The sequence below is a fragment of the Phocoena phocoena genome, chromosome 15 (genome assembly GCF_963924675.1).
Source record: "Phocoena phocoena chromosome 15, mPhoPho1.1, whole genome shotgun sequence".
Taxonomy (NCBI): Eukaryota; Metazoa; Chordata; class Mammalia; order Artiodactyla; family Phocoenidae; genus Phocoena; species Phocoena phocoena.
Window position 1 is genome coordinate 87,082,843 of NC_089233.1, and position 18,826 is coordinate 87,101,668.

Sequence of the window (18,826 nt, forward strand, 5' to 3'; positions counted from 1 at the left end):
GCCGCAGTGGGGAGCGGTGGGGGGGTGGGAGCAGCGGGAAAGTCGTGCAGGTGCCAGAGAAGCAACTGGGGTGGGCGCAGTGGGGCGTGCGGGGGCCTCAGGGGAGCCGGCAGGACTGAGGTGGGTGCGGGAGACCGAAGCTGGCCCAGTGGGAACCCAGGGAGGCCCTGAGGGGGGTCAGCACCACAGTGGACACCCAGCCAGGCTGGCTGGCCGGGGCAGGGGCCCAGGGGGCAGCGTCCTGAGGGGCGGGTCTGTGCAGAGGACTCACGGTCCAGCCAGGACCCGGGGGCCTGGTCCACGCAGCCGCGCAGGCCGGGCGTTGCTTTCTGACGGCTGTCAGCTGTCCGCCGCCTCCCCCAGACCTGACCACCCTTTCCTCCTGCCAGGACGGTCCCCCTGCTGCCCCGAGTGAGCCCGAACGTCCCCCCGCCGGATCCCAGACACCGAGCGCAGCTGGAGACGAGGGTCTGGAGGCAGAGGGAGGGGAGGCAGAGGCCGGGCCCGGGAACCGTTCCTCTGTGCACTTCCTGTTCAGATAAACCACGTGTACTTGTCAAGGAGGGTGCTGCTTATTGGCGGGGCCCCACGTCCGCCCCGTCAGGTGGAGTCCCAGATTCCCCACCCCTGTCTCTCGGAGAGGAGCCGCCATACATCCTCGGCCTCAAGGACCCCCCCACCATAGTCTCCCTGTAACCCTGGGGCTTGCCCCCGCTTCCTGTGAGGCCACTGCAGCCCCCAGGCTCCAGTGCCCCGGTGGCCCCGGCCGGCCCCTCCAGAGCTCAGGCCCCGCTTGGGGGTCTCGGCCTCGGCCGCACTCTGAGTCCGCAGGGTGGGGGTGGGCTTGGAGAACACTGGCGTGGCTGCCCTGGGCCTAGCCAGGGGCTCCCTGCCTCCCTAGTAGCGCCCCCTCCTCTAGAGTCGTAAAGTCTGGCTCAGCCCCCGTGTGCTCAGGCCTCGTGGGACCCCAACCCGCCGGCCCCTCACCTCGTCACTGCCCGGCACGCCTCCCCCTCCCTGTGACCAGCCTGGACGCCACCGTCTGCGCAGTGCCTGTTCCCCCCCGCTCCCCATCCACCTGGGAGGCTCGCCAGCCAGCCGTGGGCCCTGGGGCCAAGCAGTTCCCTGAACACCGGGCCGAACCGGGGGTGGGGCCAGTGAAGGCTCCGAGGTGACACTGGGGCAGAGATAAGACAGAGTGGGAGGAGGAGACTGTGGAACGTTCTGGGCAGCCTGGGGCTGGGCCTGGCTGCGCCTGACCCAGAAATGGCAGGAGGACAGAGCAAGCTGAGCACAGGCCAGGGAGGGGTCAGCCCGGGGAGCGGGAAGCGGGGCAGGGGCTGCGGGCAGGGGTTTGGGTTTTGTCCTCAGAGCGACTGGAAGCCCCGCGTTCTGAACGGGGGCTGCCGTGACCTGGCGTCTGTGCGAACGACCTGTAGGTGAGAACGCAGGTGGCCAGGTGGGGGGGATGCCCACTGGCACGGAGGTGACCGGACTGGGGAGGTGATGGCTTGGAAGGGGTGGGCGGGGGCTGAGCCCTGGGCGAGGTGGGGTCCAGGGGCCCAAGAGCAGCCAGGTGGTGGGGGGAGGGGCTGGGTGGGTTGGCGAGAGTGGGGTTCACGGGGGCAGAGTGTGGGTGCTGCCATCTCAGAGCGGCAGTGAAACAGACTGGGCTCGTCACAGGACTGAGTCCCTCGTGTCTCCAAGGCCGGGCGGGGAGGGCCGGGGGCAGCAGCAGGAGGGGGTGGAAGCTGCCAGAGACCACCTGTCAGGATGCGGCTGGCAAGCGGCAGAGAAGGCTCTAGAGCCGGGGAACACCTGCTCAGGAGGCAGGCGACGCCCCCGCAGGAAGGGTGAGATGGGCAGGAGTGGGCACTGGCCTCTGCCACCCACCCTGTCCAGTAGCATCGCCTCTGGCCCTTTATGGTTTGAGCTGCCTCGAGGGCTGACATGAAGCCCTCACAGGACAGTAAACGTCCCTCCCCAGTTTCCCCCCCCAGCCCCGTGTGCGCACACGCACACACACGCGTGCGTGCATCCCCCCGTGGGCACACGTGCTCCCCACACATTCACACGCGCAGCGCTGCTCCCGGGTTTGGGAGGTGAGTTAACGGGAAACGCGACATGTGAGCCACACGACCGCCGAGCAGGTCTCGGGAGTTGAAGGAGAATGCGGGTCCCCTTTCGTCCATTAATTTAAAATTACAGCATCTTCAAAGAGGGAAGGACGGGTGGTAATAACATGGAGCTGAAGTGAACAGGTGCGAGGAAACGCGGCGTGGGAAACAAAAGGAGAAATAAAGTCGGTGAGGCAGGCTCAGTAACTACGGGCCCAACTTCAGACAGGCCGTGGGATTCGGGGGAGGATAAAAATGGAAAAAACGTTGCATCCTCATGAGGGGCTCCAAGAAGAAACAGGAAGTCAATGGAGGGAGCAGAATGTTGAAATAAGTACTTTTTTAAAGATTTGAGAATTAGAGGATTTAAAATCCCAAATGGAAAGTCTCAGAGGGCGAAGTGGGACCGACTTTTAAAACATACCCTTAGATTCACTGATGCAAAAAAACAAAGACGGCGGGGAAATTCTTTAAACGCTTTTCTACAAAAAGACAAGAGTCGCCCTAGAGTCGCCCTACGTCAAAAGGTGGGGGAAATGACCTCAGAGTGTTGAAGGGGAAAGGCTCGAATTTTATGCACAGCGGAATTACTACTGAAACGAACAGGGTGAAAATACATTCTGAGGCCCACAAAGTCTGAGAAGGCAGGTCACACGTCACAGGGCATCCTCTTCGAAATCTGGTTGGTGACATTTTCTACAGAAAGGGAAAGTAACCAGCACTTAGGCCCGATACACGGCAAATCCCAGGTAAGTAAAAACCCTAGTGACATTCGCCGTTCACAGAATCGTCAAGCCCTCCCCAGACCATCACATCGGTGGCAACCTAGACTAGATTCCAGGCTGTTCCAGAATCCCTGAGGGCAGCCGAGGTGCTTGCTTTCTTTGGAGGTGGGAGGCATGATGGAGACAGTTTTCATGTCATCTTGTTAGGCTCTTGAAAAATACCAACACTCTAAGTTAGGAGCAGCCACCAGGAGGGAAACCACTGAACATATAACCTTCAAGATTAGCCAACTAGATCAAGTTTTCTTGTATGTAGGGGGACAGAACACATGCAAACAGAAAAATCAGAGAGACGGCCTAACCATATCCCAGTGTGGCAGAAATTACAACAAATAGCGGGGAGTTTAACCCTTCAAAAGATTACAGCTTTCTACTTCTAGCCGTGATGGAGTAACCCATACTGGACCAAAAACCATTAAAAAAGCACGGAAAATATACGAGGAAACTGTTTTTAGGCATTTTAATGTAGAAGGGTCAGTGTTTCAACAAATGGTGCTGAAACAACCCTCTCCCGGGTGTGTGAGGCCCCCAAGGTGTCAAAACATCACAAGACACAGAAAATGAAACACAGTCAACACTAAAAGAAGGAGGACACCCAGCGGGACCTGCACACAGCGGCTTGAGTCAGAATGACCGGGCAGAGGCCAGCACAGGTGACGGAGACACAGACTTGCTTTAGTTTATTTGGACAGAACAACACGACTCAGCAACTAACAAAACTGTTTACGGAGACACGGCCATGGCGGATGGAGACACGGCCATGGCGGGCGTTTGACCGCACCACACCTGGTGGAAGACCAGGACAGAAAGGCTGAGAACGGGGGGTTCCACGCACACCAAGGTCAGGGACAGGCAGAGAACACCTCTGGTGAGGAATTCAGAGCCATCACTGCCACCGGGGCACAGGCTGGAAGGCGCTGGAGGGGGCTCTGGGGATGGGGGCCTTGGGGTCGAATCTAGTAAAACTCACTGATCTGAGGGCTTAAGACCAGGCATTTTGTCATAGGTAAATTTATATCAATCAAAACAAACAAAACAGAAACCCTGGAGGCAAACACCTCAAAGTAGCGGTCATGGTTATTTGGTGGGAATGTGGGCGATGTATTCTGTGTGCGGATTTTCTGACTTGTGTTTGGGTTTCAAAAAACAGAAAAAGCGGAAACCAGAAAGGGGAAGCATCCCCATCCCTGGGGCTCCTGCTGTCTCCCGACCCAGAAAAGAGCATCTGCAGCTGGGCACCCCCAGGGCTCCCCACAGCTGCCCCGTATCTGGCGCTGGATCCGCTTATGTAAGGAGGATTGAGGCGTTGACATCTGAGATCTGCGTCCTGGCTGCGTCCTCGGGGGCCTGGCCCTCCCCCGCTCCGCCACCGGGTCCTGGGTCCTGGCGAACGCCCACCCGGGCTCTCCCCCAGCATCCTGGGATTGGTGCCCCAATGGCCCCAGGAGGCAGGTGCCTATCTGAGATGGGCAGATGGGGGCCTGGATGTCCAGGGGGCCGTCCTGAGCCTCACAGGCGGCGGGGTGGGGGGGCTGCAGGCTCCAGCCTCCTCCGACCTGGCGTTGCCCTCCAGCTGCACCTCTACAGCAGCATCTCTGAACTTCACTAAATTATCCACTCCATCCTCCCCAGCACCTTGTGCGGGACCCAGGCACAGCCTGGGGAGTGGGGAGACCCAGGGCTCCAAGGGGGCCGGCTCCAACCTGCCAGCCACCCCCCCCATGCATGGGGTCTGGGGAGGTGGGAGCTTGACCATAAAGGGCGAGCGATTCTTTCAGCCTGGGGGGCCCCCCACCCAGGTGCCACTCCTGCAGGAGGGGCCACATTGTCCAGGACCCACCCGCCTTGGCACCTGGAGCCTGAAGGTTTGGAAGAATCAGAAGATGGGGGGCAGCATTCGCCCACCCCGACACCACCCCCAGGGCTGGTGTTTTCCCAGAGTCTCCAGGGACACTGTTGGTGCCCCCCAGTGCTTAGCCTTGGGGTGGAGGGACACTGGGCCCCCAGGGCCATTACCCGCGCACCTCCCCCCACCACCTCAGGCAGGGCAGCCCCCGCATGGTGTGATGTAGGGCTCCTGGGCTGGGGGGAGGCCTGTGGAGGGTCCCCTCCACCCCCTCGATGTTTCTCAGGGGGGACCACACTCCAGAGGGTCTCCAAGTCGGCCAGACGAGCTGTGCTCGGGTCCCCCCAGGTCACCATGGCTACTGTTGTCAGGGAAGTCCTACCTGTGTCTATGCCCCAGAGGGGTCCCCGGGCTGTGAGCAGAGGGGCACCCACGGGAGGTGTCGGGGAGCCCAGTCCTGAACGTGGCTCTGGGTCCCTCACAAAGTACCAGGGCCCACGGGGGTCTGGGGGCATCACAGGCCCCTGCGAAGTGCTGGCCCGAGACCCCCGGCACCCCTGGAAGGCAGACATTTGGACTCCCTGGGGCTGAGGTTCCCTCACCCGAGGGGGACCTGCCACTGGATTCTCCTCCGAGCAGGACCACGTCTCATCACTCCATCCCCAAGGCCCCTCAGGCACAAAATCTGGGTTTTCGTTAATTTACCCAGAACAGACCAAAATAAAATCCCTGCTTGGACCCTCCCCTGGCAAATGAGGTTCGAATGTTTGCTGACTCGCCTCTGGGGTCAGAGAGAGCAGGTCTGAGGACCCACGGGTGCCCCAGGCCCGGGTGGGAGAGGCAGCCAGGCCTGGCTCAGGGCCTGGGCCTCGGGGATCCCACAGGGACGAGGGGCTTTGGGGGCTGAGAGGGGCTGAGCGTGGCCACGGGGCGTGGCCCTGGGACAGTCAGGGCTGCTGGGACATTTGCCGAGAGCGGTCAGACGTGCGTCCTGGCGGGAGGCCATCATGTCACCATGCTCCGGATACACCGCCCTGCAGATAGGCGTTTACCAGCCTCCCAGGCAGGTCCCCAGGAGGCAGCTTCCAAGGCCGTCTCACAGCAGACAGGTGATGGGGGGCAATCTGTGAGTGGCATGACCGCATCGAGGGCAGGGAGTCCCCTAGATCATGCCGGCCAGCCAAGGCGGCAGGAAGAGGCCCACCGTCCCCAGCAGGCAGACGAGAACGAACACCCAGAGGAAGATGCGGTCGATGACCATGGCCACGTACTTCCAGTCCTCCTTCACCTGTGGACAGACACACATGGTCACTACTCCCGGCCGCACCCTCAGGCCTCACCGCAGCGCGAACCTTCTAGAAGCTCTGTTCCTATCCTGGCCTCCAAGGTCACAGGCATACCTGTACTGGGGTGAGGGGTGGAAAGGGGCCACAGAGAAACGGCTTGTCCAGCTCAAATCTGGGCTCAGAAGCAGTGGGCTGTGGGGTCAGTGCCCTCTACGGGGGCTGGACCGCAGAGCCGCTGCAGGGGACAGGGCCCAGCATGGTGGCCCCACCTGACTTCACCTGCCTGAGCTCCAAGAAGGTAGTGATGCCTCTGGAGGAATGCCAGGGTCCACATCACAGTGCAACGTGCTCTGGGTTTGCTAAAGCTGGCGGCACCGTGGGGACCAGCCAGTACACCCCCATTTGCAGGTGGGCAAGTGAGGCGCAGGGAGGGGGCACCCACAGCCCCTTGGCTGTGCAGGGCAAGAGCCAGGAGCAGCCTGAGCAACGGGGCCTGGCCTCCAACAAAAAGCCCAGGGCAGGCTCCACGGTGGACGGCGTCCCAGGAGTGACAGCTGAGTCCCAACTGCCCTTCACTCCCGCCCCCTGCCCCGGGGGTGGCACTCACGGCCGGCTGCCCATGTGGCTCGAGCCCCTCATGGGTCAGGGGCTCTCTCAGCTCTGTCCCTAAAGCCGCTTGAGGGTGAGGGTCACACGTGAAGGAGGGCACAGCCCTGTGTTGCCTCTGAGCCGCGCAGCTGCCGGGGCAGAAGGCTCCATGCGAGGACGAGCGGGGGACCCCGGGCTTGAAGTGGGTGCACACGCTGGGTGCATCACCTGCGGTCGCTCCCTTGGACTCGACGAGGAAGGTGACTGCACCGTCCCGTCTGCAGGTGGGACCCTGAGGCCCAGGGCAGTGCAGGATGGGCCGTGGTTACACGTCCACGCTGGGCGGGCAGGCCCCGGCCTCCACCTGGTGTGACCCCAGGGCAAAGGCTCAGGGAGGCCACAGGCGGGTCCCGGGTGGGCAGCTGTCAGCCCTTGAGTGACCAGAAAGGATGCGGCCCCCAGGCTCAGGCGAGCCAGGCGCCAGTGGGTCTGATGGGCCTGGGCAAGGGCAGGCTCGTCACACCCCATTTGGGGGCCGTCGAGGGAAAGAAGACTTCTCACTGCTGCTTCGTGCTCTGATTTTTAAAGTAATCAGAGGCGTCCTGATAGTTTTAAGCCAAAGTTTATTCTCAGGAAACTAGAGCAAATGGGGTCACTATAAGCGAGGGAGCACCAGGACCCTCTGTTCCAGGAAGCAGCCCCGCGGCGCGCGGCCTCCGCGCTGCCTTTCAAACCGCCCCTCCTCCCAGGATGAAAGGCTCGCAGACAAAGCTGCCCCAGCCAGGATCCCAGGCTGGTTCCTGTGAAGTCGCTTTGCTCCCCAGAGCCCGGGGATGACGCCCAGAACCAGAACCAGGTCGCCACAGCCAGGCCCGCGATGCTGGTGGAGGGGTCTGGGGACGAGGGGCCGGCCCTGCGCTGAGGACCGCTGAGCCTCCGAGATCCTGGTGACACTTCAAAGGCGTCAGTCTCTGCTCAGCAGGCCCTCAAGCCCTCGCCAGAGCCAGAGGTCCTCTCGTCTCAAGAGCTGGCTGCAAGATGGAACCTTCCAGAAACCCCCAGGTGGCCTCACAGCCCCTTGGGATTCAGGGGGATGACCAGCCGGTACAGGGAGACCGGCTCACTGCTGGAGGCGGGGCTCAGCCACGGGACAGACGGTCCCCAGGGATCATGCATGTCTGGGAAACGATCACGGGCTATTCCCAAGGAAGCAAAGGGACCAGGAGATTCCTGGAGGGAATGGCAGTGTCACACCCACCCCCAGGTCCAGGGAGGGGACAGCAGTGTCACGCCCGCACCCAGGGTCCATGTCACGGGCAAGAAGAAGCTAATGCGGGGCGAGGTCAACCTAGCATAACCGATGCCCAGGTTGAGCAGCCGGTAATGACCAGGCTGACTGACCAGTACCCTCCCCCTACCCGCCTGTCTCTGCCCATGCCCTGAACTGGGGCTCAGCCACCAGCCTGGACCCACCCTCACAGGCACCCACGACGTGGCCAGTGGAGCCTGAGCCTCGGGGAGCAGCCCCACTGCCACCCCCCACCAACTCCACGGGGCCCTGAGTCTCAGCCATGTCTGAGCACCCGCCCTGCCCACCCAGACCCCGGGTGCCCTCTCCCCAGCTGGGCACAGGGACGCCGACCAGAGAGGCAGGGCTGTGTCCCAGGCCTGAATTCTCCTTTCCCCCCGCCAGGCCGCTGAGGCCACTCAGCCCCCTCCTGTCTCCTCTCAGCCCCTCTCACCCCAACCCCAGGGCCCAGACCCCCCCCCACCGGTCCTTCTCCGGGAGCTCTTGGCAGGGTCGGGGGGCACTCGAGATCGGGGGAGGCGCTCACCAGGTACAGATGGTGCTGGCAGCCCCACCCCCGCCTGCAGGCTCCCTGCACCCTGAAGCCCCAAGGGGGTGCCCGAGATCCACTCTGCTCTCTGCCAGCCACTCAGTCACCGCAGGGACCCCCACTGGTCTCGGAGGCTTGGGGCAGAGAGAGCAGACGGCTCTGGGACCTAGTTTCTGGGTCTTTCACCGCCACCCCCTCCTTCAGAGTGGACAGGGCAGCGGGGCCCGTCCGGCACGGCCGTGGCGGGGACTTACCGAGAAGTCCATGTCTTCCGCCTTCAGGTGGTCTGCAATGTACTGGACTCCCTCAACCGCCCGCGCCAGAGCTGGCGACAGGGGCTGGGGTGGCGCGCCGGTGCCGGGGGCCTTGAGCGCGGCACTTGGTGCCTCCGCCTCCGTCCTGCACTTACATTTGCAGGGGGAGGCCTGGTCTGGGGGCGGAAGCTCGGCCGAGGGGGCCGTGGCCAGCGAGGCAGGGGAGCCGGCCGCCGGGCGGCCGGCTGGGGAGGCGGCCTCCTCTCGGGGCACGCAGCACTGGATGCTCTGGGACCGGCACCTCACGCCGCCCTCTGCCACGTCGCTGGGGCCGGACACGTGCTGGACGCTCAGGGATCGGGCCTTGGCGAGCCCTGGGGCCCGGGTGCCAGTGGGTGGGCGGCAGGGCCCGGGCGAGGGGCATGGGCCGGCCTTCTCGGCCTCTGAGGGCCGCAGAGCGGAGGCCTGGTCCGAGGGCGACGTGCAGGCCGGCCGGTCCGGGCCGCAGGATGGGGTCGGGGACGGGGCGGGGCCCCTACTCCTGAGCTCGGGCTCCCCCCGGGGCTCCGGCCAGAAGCGCGGGGCTCCGGCCGCCTCGTGTACGGACCCGACGAGCCGCCGGCAGCCGTCCTTGACCGCGGACGGCCGCTTCATGAAGAGCAGACGTGGCACGACGTCCAGGAAGACGCGGCGGACCCAGGCGGGCATGGTGTGCGTGCGCGGGGAGCGGTGGTGCACGTTGAGCACGAAGACGGTGATGGTGATGGAGAGCGTGACGAAGGTCATGGTGAAGAGCAGGTACTCGCCGATCAGCGGGATGACCAGCGAGGTGGACGGGGTGATCTCGGTGATGAGCAGCAGGAAGACGGTGAGGGAGAGCAGCACGGAGACGCACAGCGTGACCTTCTCGCCGCACTCGGACGGCAGGTAGAAGACGAGGACCGCGAGGCAGGAGACCAGCAGGCAGGGCGCGATGAGGTTGACAGTGTAGAAGAGCGGCAGGCGCCGGATGACGAAGGCGTACGTGATGTCCGGGTACACCTCCGCGCAGCACTCATACTTGCGCGTGTTGTAGGTGCCCACGGCGTCCACGATGACCCACTCGCCGCTCTCCCAGAAGCCCAGCTGGTCCACGTGGCTGTGCGTGCTGACCAGGTCGATCTTGGCCTTGTCGTAGGTCCAGGACCCGAACTTCATGGTGCAGTTCTGCTGGTCGAAGGGGAAGAAGGTGACGTCGATGCTGCAGGAGCTCTTGTAGATGGCCGGGGGTGTCCACTGCACCCGCCCGTCGTGAAAGAGGTGGGCCTTGGTCAGGTGGGTGACGGCAAAGTCCCCGTCCGCGCTGGGTGGGAGACAGAGGGGGTGGGTGAGGTGCCCAGCACCCGCGGCCCAGAAGCTGTCTTCCCCCGGCCCGCCATACGCGCCCCCGCTCCGCAGTGGCCTCACCCAGGACGGGGCGGCCCTGGGCTCGTTGCTCCCCTGCCCGCCTCGCTGTCACCGCCCCTACCCTGGGGGCGATGCTCCGTGGAGACCGTCTCAGCGGCCCACACTGCGCCTGACGCCCAAGCTTGATGACCGTGATCATCTGGGGGCCGGAAAGGCCGTCCACGCCACATGAGGGCCCCAGGCACACAAGTGGCCCCTGGGTAGCACGCAGAGCAGCTCGTCCCCTGCGGTCACCCCAGAGCTGTGCAGAAGTCTGGGCCCACACCGGGCAGGATGTGGACCCCAGCATCACATCCCAGGCCCTCAGCCCTCCTGCCTCTCCCTCGGCCTTGGGGTGCCCTGTCCACAGACCGGTACAGGCAACGAGCGAGGGGCTGCCGTCCCAGCCCTTCTCCTCGTGGGCAGAGTGCCCAGCCTGCAGCCCTGGCCCTGTACCTCCCAGACAGTGACGTCCACCTCAGTTTTCTCCACCAAAGACACCCATGGTGGGATGGGGGGCACACTGACACCGCGAGAGGTGAGGCAGCCGGCTGTGGGGACACAGGGACACCTGCTCACGGCCTCCCCGAAGAGCCCTTCTTGCCTCCAGAGTCAGCCACTCTCTTCTCTGCAGCTGGAAGCATCCGGTCCCCAGTCTGGGTCCTGAATGGGTGCCACCTGGGCCTCGGAGGCCCCTCTGTCGGCCTGTTTCCCCACAAGGCCTGCGCTGCCCACGCCGACCGTGCGTGGTGCCCACAGGCCAGTTGAGGCGGCAGCCGTTCCCCCAGCCCCTCCAGCAGCCCTGCCGCTTCGGCTCTGAAACGCTGATGGGAGACCTCGCCTCCTCCCCCCAGGGCACCCCCCAGACAGCTGGCCCCAGCACTGAGGGCCACCGGACGCTAGTCACCAAGCCCGTGTCTTCACACTCGTGTGCTGAGGGCACATCGGCCCCGGCCAGGTCCTCAGAGAGCCTAGGGCTCTGCACGTGGGACCCGGCGCCTAGCGCAGCCCCAGGAAGGAGCAGCTTTCCCCAGGGCACGCTGTCACTACCTGTCACCGCTGCGCGAAGTCCCGCCCCTACCCCCACAGCTGGTTCCTGTGCCCCCAGCAAGCCCAGGGGTGTGGACAGCGGGACCGCATGACAGCGCACATGGGAGGAGGGGAGCCCGAGCCGGCTGGTCCCGTCCCTGCTCCCGGCCGCAGACGCCTATCCACGTGAGACGCTCTGCCTGACAGGCCGATTCAGGGAAGCCCCCAGTGGGCGGCGCGCCCTCCAGCCTTGAAGGCGTGCCCCAGAGCTATCAGAAAAGCACCCCCCGACCCTTCCCCTCGCCCCGCAGCCTGTGCTGACCACTCGGCCTCACTCAAGCGCACACGGCCCTGGCCGTCAGCTACCCGCTGCCCCTGGAAACAGGACTCCTCAGTGGCCATCCGGCCAGCATCAGCCACCAGCTCTGGGGTCTGTCCTCACCCACGCCCAGCCCCACCCAGAGAGGGCCTCGGTGCCGATCTCCATTCCCAAGAGAAGCTGGAAGGAGGTCCATCCCGCTACCTCCCAGGGGTCTTGGTAAGGAGGCCAGAAAAGGAGGGGGCTTGGGTGGCGGGCCCACTCTCTATGGCTCCCAGAGCAGTCCTGACCATGCTCCCCTGGGTGCCGGAGTTCTGACCCTGGTACCTATGTTCTGGATCAAGGAGCCACGCAGGCGTATTCCGTGCCAGGTCCCAGTGGGGCAGGGGCCTGGGGGAGCTGAGCGTGGACCCGGGGGGCCCGGGCGGCTGGAGAACTCCAGGGCGCAGGATCAGACCGGGCAGCTTGCAGAGGGAGAGCGGAGAGCCCGCCCCGCCTTCCATTCCCCGAGCGGCCCCCCTTAATGCAGCCCCGAAACCCATCTCCCCCACGTGCGGCCACTCTCCCACGGCCATTACTGGAATCACTTAAGCTGGAAGAGAAGCCCAGACGTTCTTAATCAAACAGCAGCATTTTGTAGGTCAGGCCCAAGCCTGGGGGCCCAGGAGGGCTTTTGTGCGGAAGCACTGAGGTCTTGTGCGGAGGGCAGGGGCTCTGGGCAGACGGCTGGGACCGGAGGGGACCAAATGCTTCCATTGGCTGTAGCTGTAAGGGCTGTGGAACTGCCGCCACCCAGGCCCGAGTCTGCATCTGCCCGTGTGGATTCAGCTCAGGGTGAGCTGGCCTGGCAATGACACAGCAGGGACACGGGGACGCGGGAGGGCACCAGGCTGCCCCGAGGTCGGGGACACCTCGAGGATCCCAGGAAAGGACAAGTTCAAGGACGCCAGCCCTCTGGAGCCCACTGTCTGCCACAGTCGTGCCCCTAACACCCCGGCCCCCAGCACAGAAACATCCTCCAAGAGGTCAGATTTCAGAGCCAGGGACACGCGGCCCACACAGAGGCTTTGTTTGCTTGAGCGTGGTTAGCGGGGTCTGGGGAGACTGCGAGAACAGACAGAGGGGCAGGAGGAGGGCGGGGGCGCGGGCAGTGAGCCGGCATGGGCAGGCCGGTCTGGGGCTTCCTCCCCTACACCTCCCAGCCTTTGTTCCCAGACGCGGTCCGCTGCGTGTGCAGGGCCCGCCTTCCCCGGACAGGGACCGACTCTGGAAAGGACTCCAGCCTGAGGGGGAGCAGCTGCAGGGCCTGCAGTCATCCTGGGAGGAGCTCAGACCCCTTCCCGGCCCGTGAGTGACCGAGGCCCCTGCCCCAGCCTGGGCAGGGACGGAGCCCCCAGGCGCCACCGCTGCCCCCAGGACCCCGTCTCCTTGCCACTTTGCCCGCTCATGGGCCCGCCCCCCACACCCCAGGCCTCAGCATCCTCCTTTACTCACTCCTCCTGCTTCCGAGCCCGCCCTCAGCCCACACAAGCCGCCTGCCTCCTGCTCACACCGGCCTTGGAAGAGCTGCTGGCCGGAGCACGGCTCGACCCGGGCACCTGCCACCCTGCCGGCTAAGAACCCCGGGCTCACTTGTTGTACAGGACGATGTCCGGCCGCCAGATGAGCTCAGAGGGGATGCGGATGGAGGTCACGTTCTCGTAGTCAGCGGGGTCCCAGCGCAGCTTATAGTCATGCCACTCCTGGGGGAAGCGGGGTGTGGGGGGGCGGTGAGGGGGAGGGGTGGGGAGGGAGGGGCGGGGGGGCGGTGGGGGCTCCCTCCCACTCACCTGCTTCACCCACACATTCGTCGTCATCATCTGGTTCTTCTCATCCTAGGACACAAACGAGAAGAAGGCAGGTTGTGATGCCCTCGGGTTCAGGACACGTCTCTCTGGCCGAGTCTCCTTACCCAAAAGAACGGGCCAGGGCTGAACGTGGCAAGTGGGGGACCTCAGGAGGGAGTGAGCGCCTTGTCCCTGGAGGCAACCAAGCCCAGGATGGCGGGCCCGGAGGGGACTCAGGGCCAGAAGGAAAGTGAGGGTAACATTCAACTGACTTCACTGGTGGCCGGGCCCGTCCCCCCATCCAGCGACCAAAGGGTCTGAGGGGAAGGGAGACGGCGCCCCTTCCCAGGCAGCCGTGCTGGGCCTGCCCACCTGCATTGCTCCGTCCCGGCTGGCGGGGCAGCTGCCCTGCAGATGGGCTCCAGGTGAGCTGGCGTCTGCCCCTCCTGCTGCACCAGGGCAACACACTCACTGGCCAAACTGCCCCCCCAGGGCCTGAGCCTCAGGACCTGAAGGTGAGGGGCTAAAGCAGGTGAGGTGGGAGCCGGAGACCCAGCAGGCCCCTCTCCAGGTCACTGAGTGGGCACCTATCCAGGTGAGAAGGGCTGGACCACACACACTGTGAGCTTCCTTCTGGCCTCTGCACCTCCCCCAACTTCACAGCCCTCCCGGGTTCATAGACGGGCAGTCAGGCCCAGCAGAGGCTGGAGGCCTCTGGAGAAGACCGCCAGGCCCCGTGCAGGGACGTGGGGGTCCTCACACCCCACTCTGAACCAGCCTCCAGGGACTATGGCCACACCCAGCCCACTCAGAGGGCAGCTGGGCTTGGGGGCTGGCTCCTTGCCCAAAGTTTGGGGCAGGGCACTCAGCAGCTGGTGGGGGGTCCCCTCAGAGAGCAGGGAGCCCATGGGGACCAGAGAGGCAGGGGCTCTTTCTCTGGGGGAAGAGGGACTGGACACAGGACACAGGGTGTGGGGAGCAGCGCCTGAACCAGCCTCCCCCCACTTGCTGATGGCCCAAGCTTTGCCCCCATCTGCCCCAGACCAGGGACACACAGGCCGTTGGGACAACTGCTGAGGCCAAAGAAACCAAGGGTGGTCAAGCAAGCAAAGCGTCCAGGGCCGGGGGTGTGGGCTGGTGTCCCTGGGAGCCTCCCCTCCTGCTTCCCCCAGGGGACAAGCCCCCATCAGCCAGCTCACAGGAGGGGACATCTCCTGCGGCCCAGGCACTGCCCTTGGTCCTGCTCTCTCTCGGGGCCACCTGGGACAGGCTGCCAGAGGACACTGACGATAAGTGTGACTTGAGTGGGGCCCGGACACCACGTCCAACGAACTCGACCTTGGCAGTGCAGCCCTGCGGTGCGCCCCCATCACCACGTCCCTGCCCTACCCCCCTGGGGACAGCCTGCCAGGCTCTGCCCCAGCCCCCACCCCCAGGCTCAGAACAAGCTTCTACATGGCTGGGCCTGGCCTCCTCCCCTTCGTGCCAGCCGCCCCCCCAGCGCAGCTGTCCCCCCAGGCACCCGTTTGAGGTGCCCTCTGTACATTCCGGCGCCTGCAACGTCAGCCCGGGCCCAGAAGCGCCCAGGAATTCCCCAGCCTCCTCTGCAGGCATGAACTCACACACACAAGCACTCCGCACCGGGGCACAGACTGCAGCAAACACCCGAGCGCCAGACAGTGGGGCAGGGAGGCGGCCCCTTCCACAGACGACCAGCGCCCAGGATGGGCAAGGACGTCTTGTCAGCACACACGCGTGTGCCGGAGTGCCCTTGGCCAGCGTGGCTGCGGACAGCAGAGTCCTGGGCAAGGACGTCTTGTCAGCACACACGCGTGTGCCGGAGTGCCCTTGGCCAGCGTGGCTGCGGACAGCAGAGTCCTGGGCAAGGACGTCTTGTCAGCACACACGCGTGTGCCGGAGTGCCCTTGGCCAGCGTGGCTGCGGACAGCAGAGCTGGGAGCAGCTCCTGTCCTGCCTGGCGCTGCCACGGGGCCTCGGGTGGGTCCCTCGCTGGTGTCTCGGAGCTGGTGTGCTACAGGCTGTCTCTCCTGGGCAAACCAGGGAGAAGCGGTGATGCGGGGCGGATGCTGCGACGTGGCAGGGGGGTGGATGAGACAGCCCCAGGAGCTCAGGTAGGGGGCCAGGCCTCAGTGCAGCCGACCCAGATCATGAAGCCACAGCCACCACTGGGAACAGCATTTGCAAATGCAGTGGGTCGGGACCCCTGCCCTCCTGAGCTGTCTTCTGACTGCGCCCCAGCCAGGAGTACGTTACGGGAAGCATTTAAGGCCTGGTTCCAGGAGGCCTGAGGGCACAGCCCAGGGCAGGGGGACTGACCGGGTCTCTCTACTGATGGGGTCCAAGCGCGGCCCTTTCTGTCCACGTGAATGTGGCTACCGCCCCTCCCACCTCCCAGAGCCCCTTGGATGTTGCCAGCTCAGCCCCAGATGGAGCTGTCACACTCATCCCATTTCACAGGTGAGAAAACCAGGGCCCTGAGGGTCACCCAACACACCTGGCATGAGCCAGGAACCAGGGCCTCCAGACTCCAAAACTGGTGGCTCCCCGCTCACGGAGCCCACTTGGGGTTGGGGTCCCGGCAGGGGCGTAGGGTGGGCATTTGGAGAGATCTACAGCCTCCTGCAGCTGCGCAGCTCCCTCTGTGGAACCAGAGCTGGCTGGAGACCCCAGCCCAAACCCAGCCGGCCTTGGACCTCCTCGTGGCCAGCAAACCAGGCTCCCAGAGGCCCCCTCCCTGCCAGGCCAGAGCCCACCCTCCAAGGCCCTTGGGACCCTGCCCCAGGCTGTGCAGCTACCACCCAGCCACAGGACGGGCTCCCACCCCAAATGGACGCCCCGGCCCCTCCAGAGCCGTGGCTACTCGGAGGCTGGACCCCCTCCTCCCAGCAGCTGCCTTGGTCCCCAACCAGGAAGGGAAACACATCCGAACCAGGTGGAGGTCCAGGGGCTGCCAGGGTGCCGCACGGCCTCACCTCACCCCACGCAGTAGCACGACTTACACAAAAGCCCTAAACTCTGCCACTGGCCCCACAGAGGTACTTGCTGCTCTCTGCCTCTGAAGATGACAGCCTGGACCCCCTGCTGCAAATCTGGCCCTTTGAGCTTTTCTACATGGAAAGCGCAGGGCTTGGGGGTGTCGCACGGAACCTGCCTTGCCTCCCGGCTTGCTTAGGCGTGTGTCCTGGGCTAAGGCGGGGCTGGGGCACACACAGTCCATGTGCAGCTCCGATGCGGCCCCCCCAGCTCATCCAGCCCCCCTGCCCCCGCCAGCCCCGGGGCCACCTCCAGGCCAGCCCCTCCCAGACCCGGGTGCTCCCTTCAGGTCACCGCCCCCCACCCCACCCCTCATCACCTACCACGTCAATGAGCTGTGCGATAGACAGGCCAAAGTGGACAAGAACTACATCCGAGATGTTGGCCACGGGCCGGGACCACTTGTTGTAGCCAGAGAAGAGTTTCTTCAGCAGCCGCTCCTCCGCGTGGGCCCGGGTCTCCACGTGGCTGCTCACTGCGGGGACCAGCAGGTGCGCGGCTCAGGGGCAGGGGATGGTGGCCGTCCAGGATGCCCCCTTGGGCCTCCTGCCAGGCCGTGCTCAGCACCTGGGCTCTCTTCCAGCTTCTCACAGCACGTCCCTCCTACCTCAGGACCTTTGCACGTGCTGCCCTACTTCCAGCCGCAGTTTCTCCCCTACCCCCTGGGTCTGTAAGGGGGTCTGTAACTTCCTCGGGAAAGCCTTCCTAGCATGGTGCCCCTCACCATGAAAGTAGGTAAGTGGTATGATAAGTGCTGATTTGGAAGCGTCCCCGTCAGGCTGTGACTGTGGGAGCGAGGGACTGTATCTCTAGCCACTAGCAGAGTCCTGAGAACCTTGCCTCCAAGTACAAGGTGGGGGTAACCACAGGACAGGAGGGGGCAGAGGGCAGCGGGGGCAGACCCAGGAAGGGAGATGGAGAAAGGAGAGTGAGGGTCCAGCTACCGAGAGCCTGTTTCCTTTGGCTGTGGCATCCGCAAGTAATCACCCAAGAAAAAAACGTGCTTTGACGTGTAAGGGGTACTTTAAGTGCAAACCACGACAATGAACCTGGCACCCTGTGTTCTTGGATGGACACACAGCCTGCCCTCCATGATCAGGTCTGGAGTGAGCCTGGGGAGGGGACCCCTCATTCAGCCCTGCCCATCAGCCAATCTGTGGTCTGAGGGCTTCCCTGCCACTCCTGGGCGACCTCGCTGGGACCACTGCATGGGGGGGCGGGGGTCTGAGGAGGGGGACAGGAGACCCCTGCCGCTCTGCTCCTCTCAGCTCGGTCCTGCTCACCTGTGAGTCACGGATGGACATTAGGAGGGCATTCACAAGCACCCCTGGGATCAGTCCTAGACCCCCAGGACCCTTCACTCCCAACCCAGAGCCCCAGCCTGGTCCCTCTGACAGTACGGTGTAGCCTACTCCTCACTGGGGACGCCAGAGAATTACACTCCACTCACCCCTGAAATAGCAAGGTGGCTTCCCAGGGAACGGGGAGCAGGGGGGCTAGAACTTCCCCTGTCCCAGTGGGCCTGGGGAAGCAGAAGAGGTTTGGGTGGGGCCCTGCCAAGGGCAGAGGTCACCCCTCTGATTCCCTAAACCCCGGTGCAGGGGGGAGGTGGGCAGGCACCATGCAGTCTGCAAGGAAATTTGGCACAATGGATAACTGGGGGTGGGGGAGGGGGAGATGGACCGCGCCTCTCTCCATCCAAGTTGGAGCTTCTGGGTCCAGCTCTTGAAACAGCATTCCCCCTCACCCACCCAAACCCTGCCTGGCTCAGCCCTCGCCGCAGGGCAGCCTTTTGCTTCTGGAGGGGGGTGGGGTGGGGGTAGCCTCCGCGGCTGCCCCGTAGCGCACACCCGCGCCTTGGGACCACAGCCAGGAGCCTCCCTTGTTCCGGAGGTCCGAGGCCGCCCTGAACCGGGCGAAAGGGGGTCCTTCTAGCGCCCCGAAACTTACCAGGCAAGAGGGCGGCCCCCAGCAGCAGCAGCAGCGGCGGCAGCAGCTGCGGCGGCGGCACCCCCGCGCCCCCGAGCTCCATGGCGCACCGAGCGGGCTCTAGATGCGGGCGGCTCCCGGCCCCGCCGCGCCCCTGCTCCGAGCTCCGCGCGAGCCCAACTTCATGCCCCCCGCGCCGCGCGGGCAGCTCCGTCCGCCGGGCCTACTTCGGCCGCTTCTCCCGCGGGGCGCGGCGGCGGCTACCGCGCCGGGAGCGCGGGGCTGTGGTCTCAGCGGCGCGGCCCCGCCCGGACCTGCCCGCCTCCAGCCGGCGAGGAGGAGCGGGGGGAGAGAGAGGAGGAGGGAGCGGGAAGGAGGGCGAGGATCGGAGGGGGAAGGAGGGGGAACGGACCGCGAGCCGAGAGGGGGCGCGGAGGCTGCGCTCTGCCCGCGCAGGGCCAAAGTTTCCTTCGACCTCCTGCGGCTGGGGACGTGCCCGAGCCACGAGTGGGGGCCCGGTAGTCACTGCG

General features: G+C 64.8%; 1 protein-coding gene across 2 annotated transcripts; it reads right to left on the reverse strand.

Annotated features, from left to right (window-relative positions):
• Positions 1 to 5,774: 5,774 nt before the first annotated feature.
• CHRNA4 (cholinergic receptor nicotinic alpha 4 subunit) lies at positions 5,775 to 18,399 on the reverse strand. Of its 2 annotated transcripts, XM_065893034.1 has the most exons (6): positions 18,318 to 18,399; positions 16,691 to 16,842; positions 13,317 to 13,361; positions 13,120 to 13,229; positions 8,715 to 10,056; positions 5,775 to 6,036 (listed from the first exon to the last, which is right to left on the reverse strand). In XM_065893034.1, the coding sequence occupies exons 1-6, from the start codon at positions 18,397 to 18,399 to the stop codon at positions 5,911 to 5,913; spliced, it is 1,857 nt and encodes a 618-aa protein (XP_065749106.1). In that variant the 3' UTR covers positions 5,775 to 5,910. The 2 variants fall into 2 exon arrangements, with proteins under 2 accessions (XP_065749106.1, XP_065749107.1); XM_065893035.1 differs by lacking the exon at positions 18,318 to 18,399 and having other exon boundaries at positions 5,911 to 6,036; positions 16,736 to 16,804.
• Between the last annotated feature and the right edge of the window lie 427 nt (positions 18,400 to 18,826).

Excerpts from the sequence above, each read along its gene's own strand:
- CHRNA4 (XM_065893034.1), bottom strand. The coding sequence starts at position 18,399 with ATGGAGCTCGGGGGCGCGGGGGTGCCGCCGCCGCAGCTGCTGCCGCCG. Across the intron at positions 13,362-16,690 it reads TCGCACAGCTCATTGACGTG|GATGAGAAGAACCAGATGAT; the intron begins GTAGGTGATGAG and ends TTTGTGTCCTAG. Across the intron at positions 13,230-13,316 it reads CGAATGTGTGGGTGAAGCAG|GAGTGGCATGACTATAAGCT; the intron begins GTGAGTGGGAGG and ends CGCTTCCCCCAG.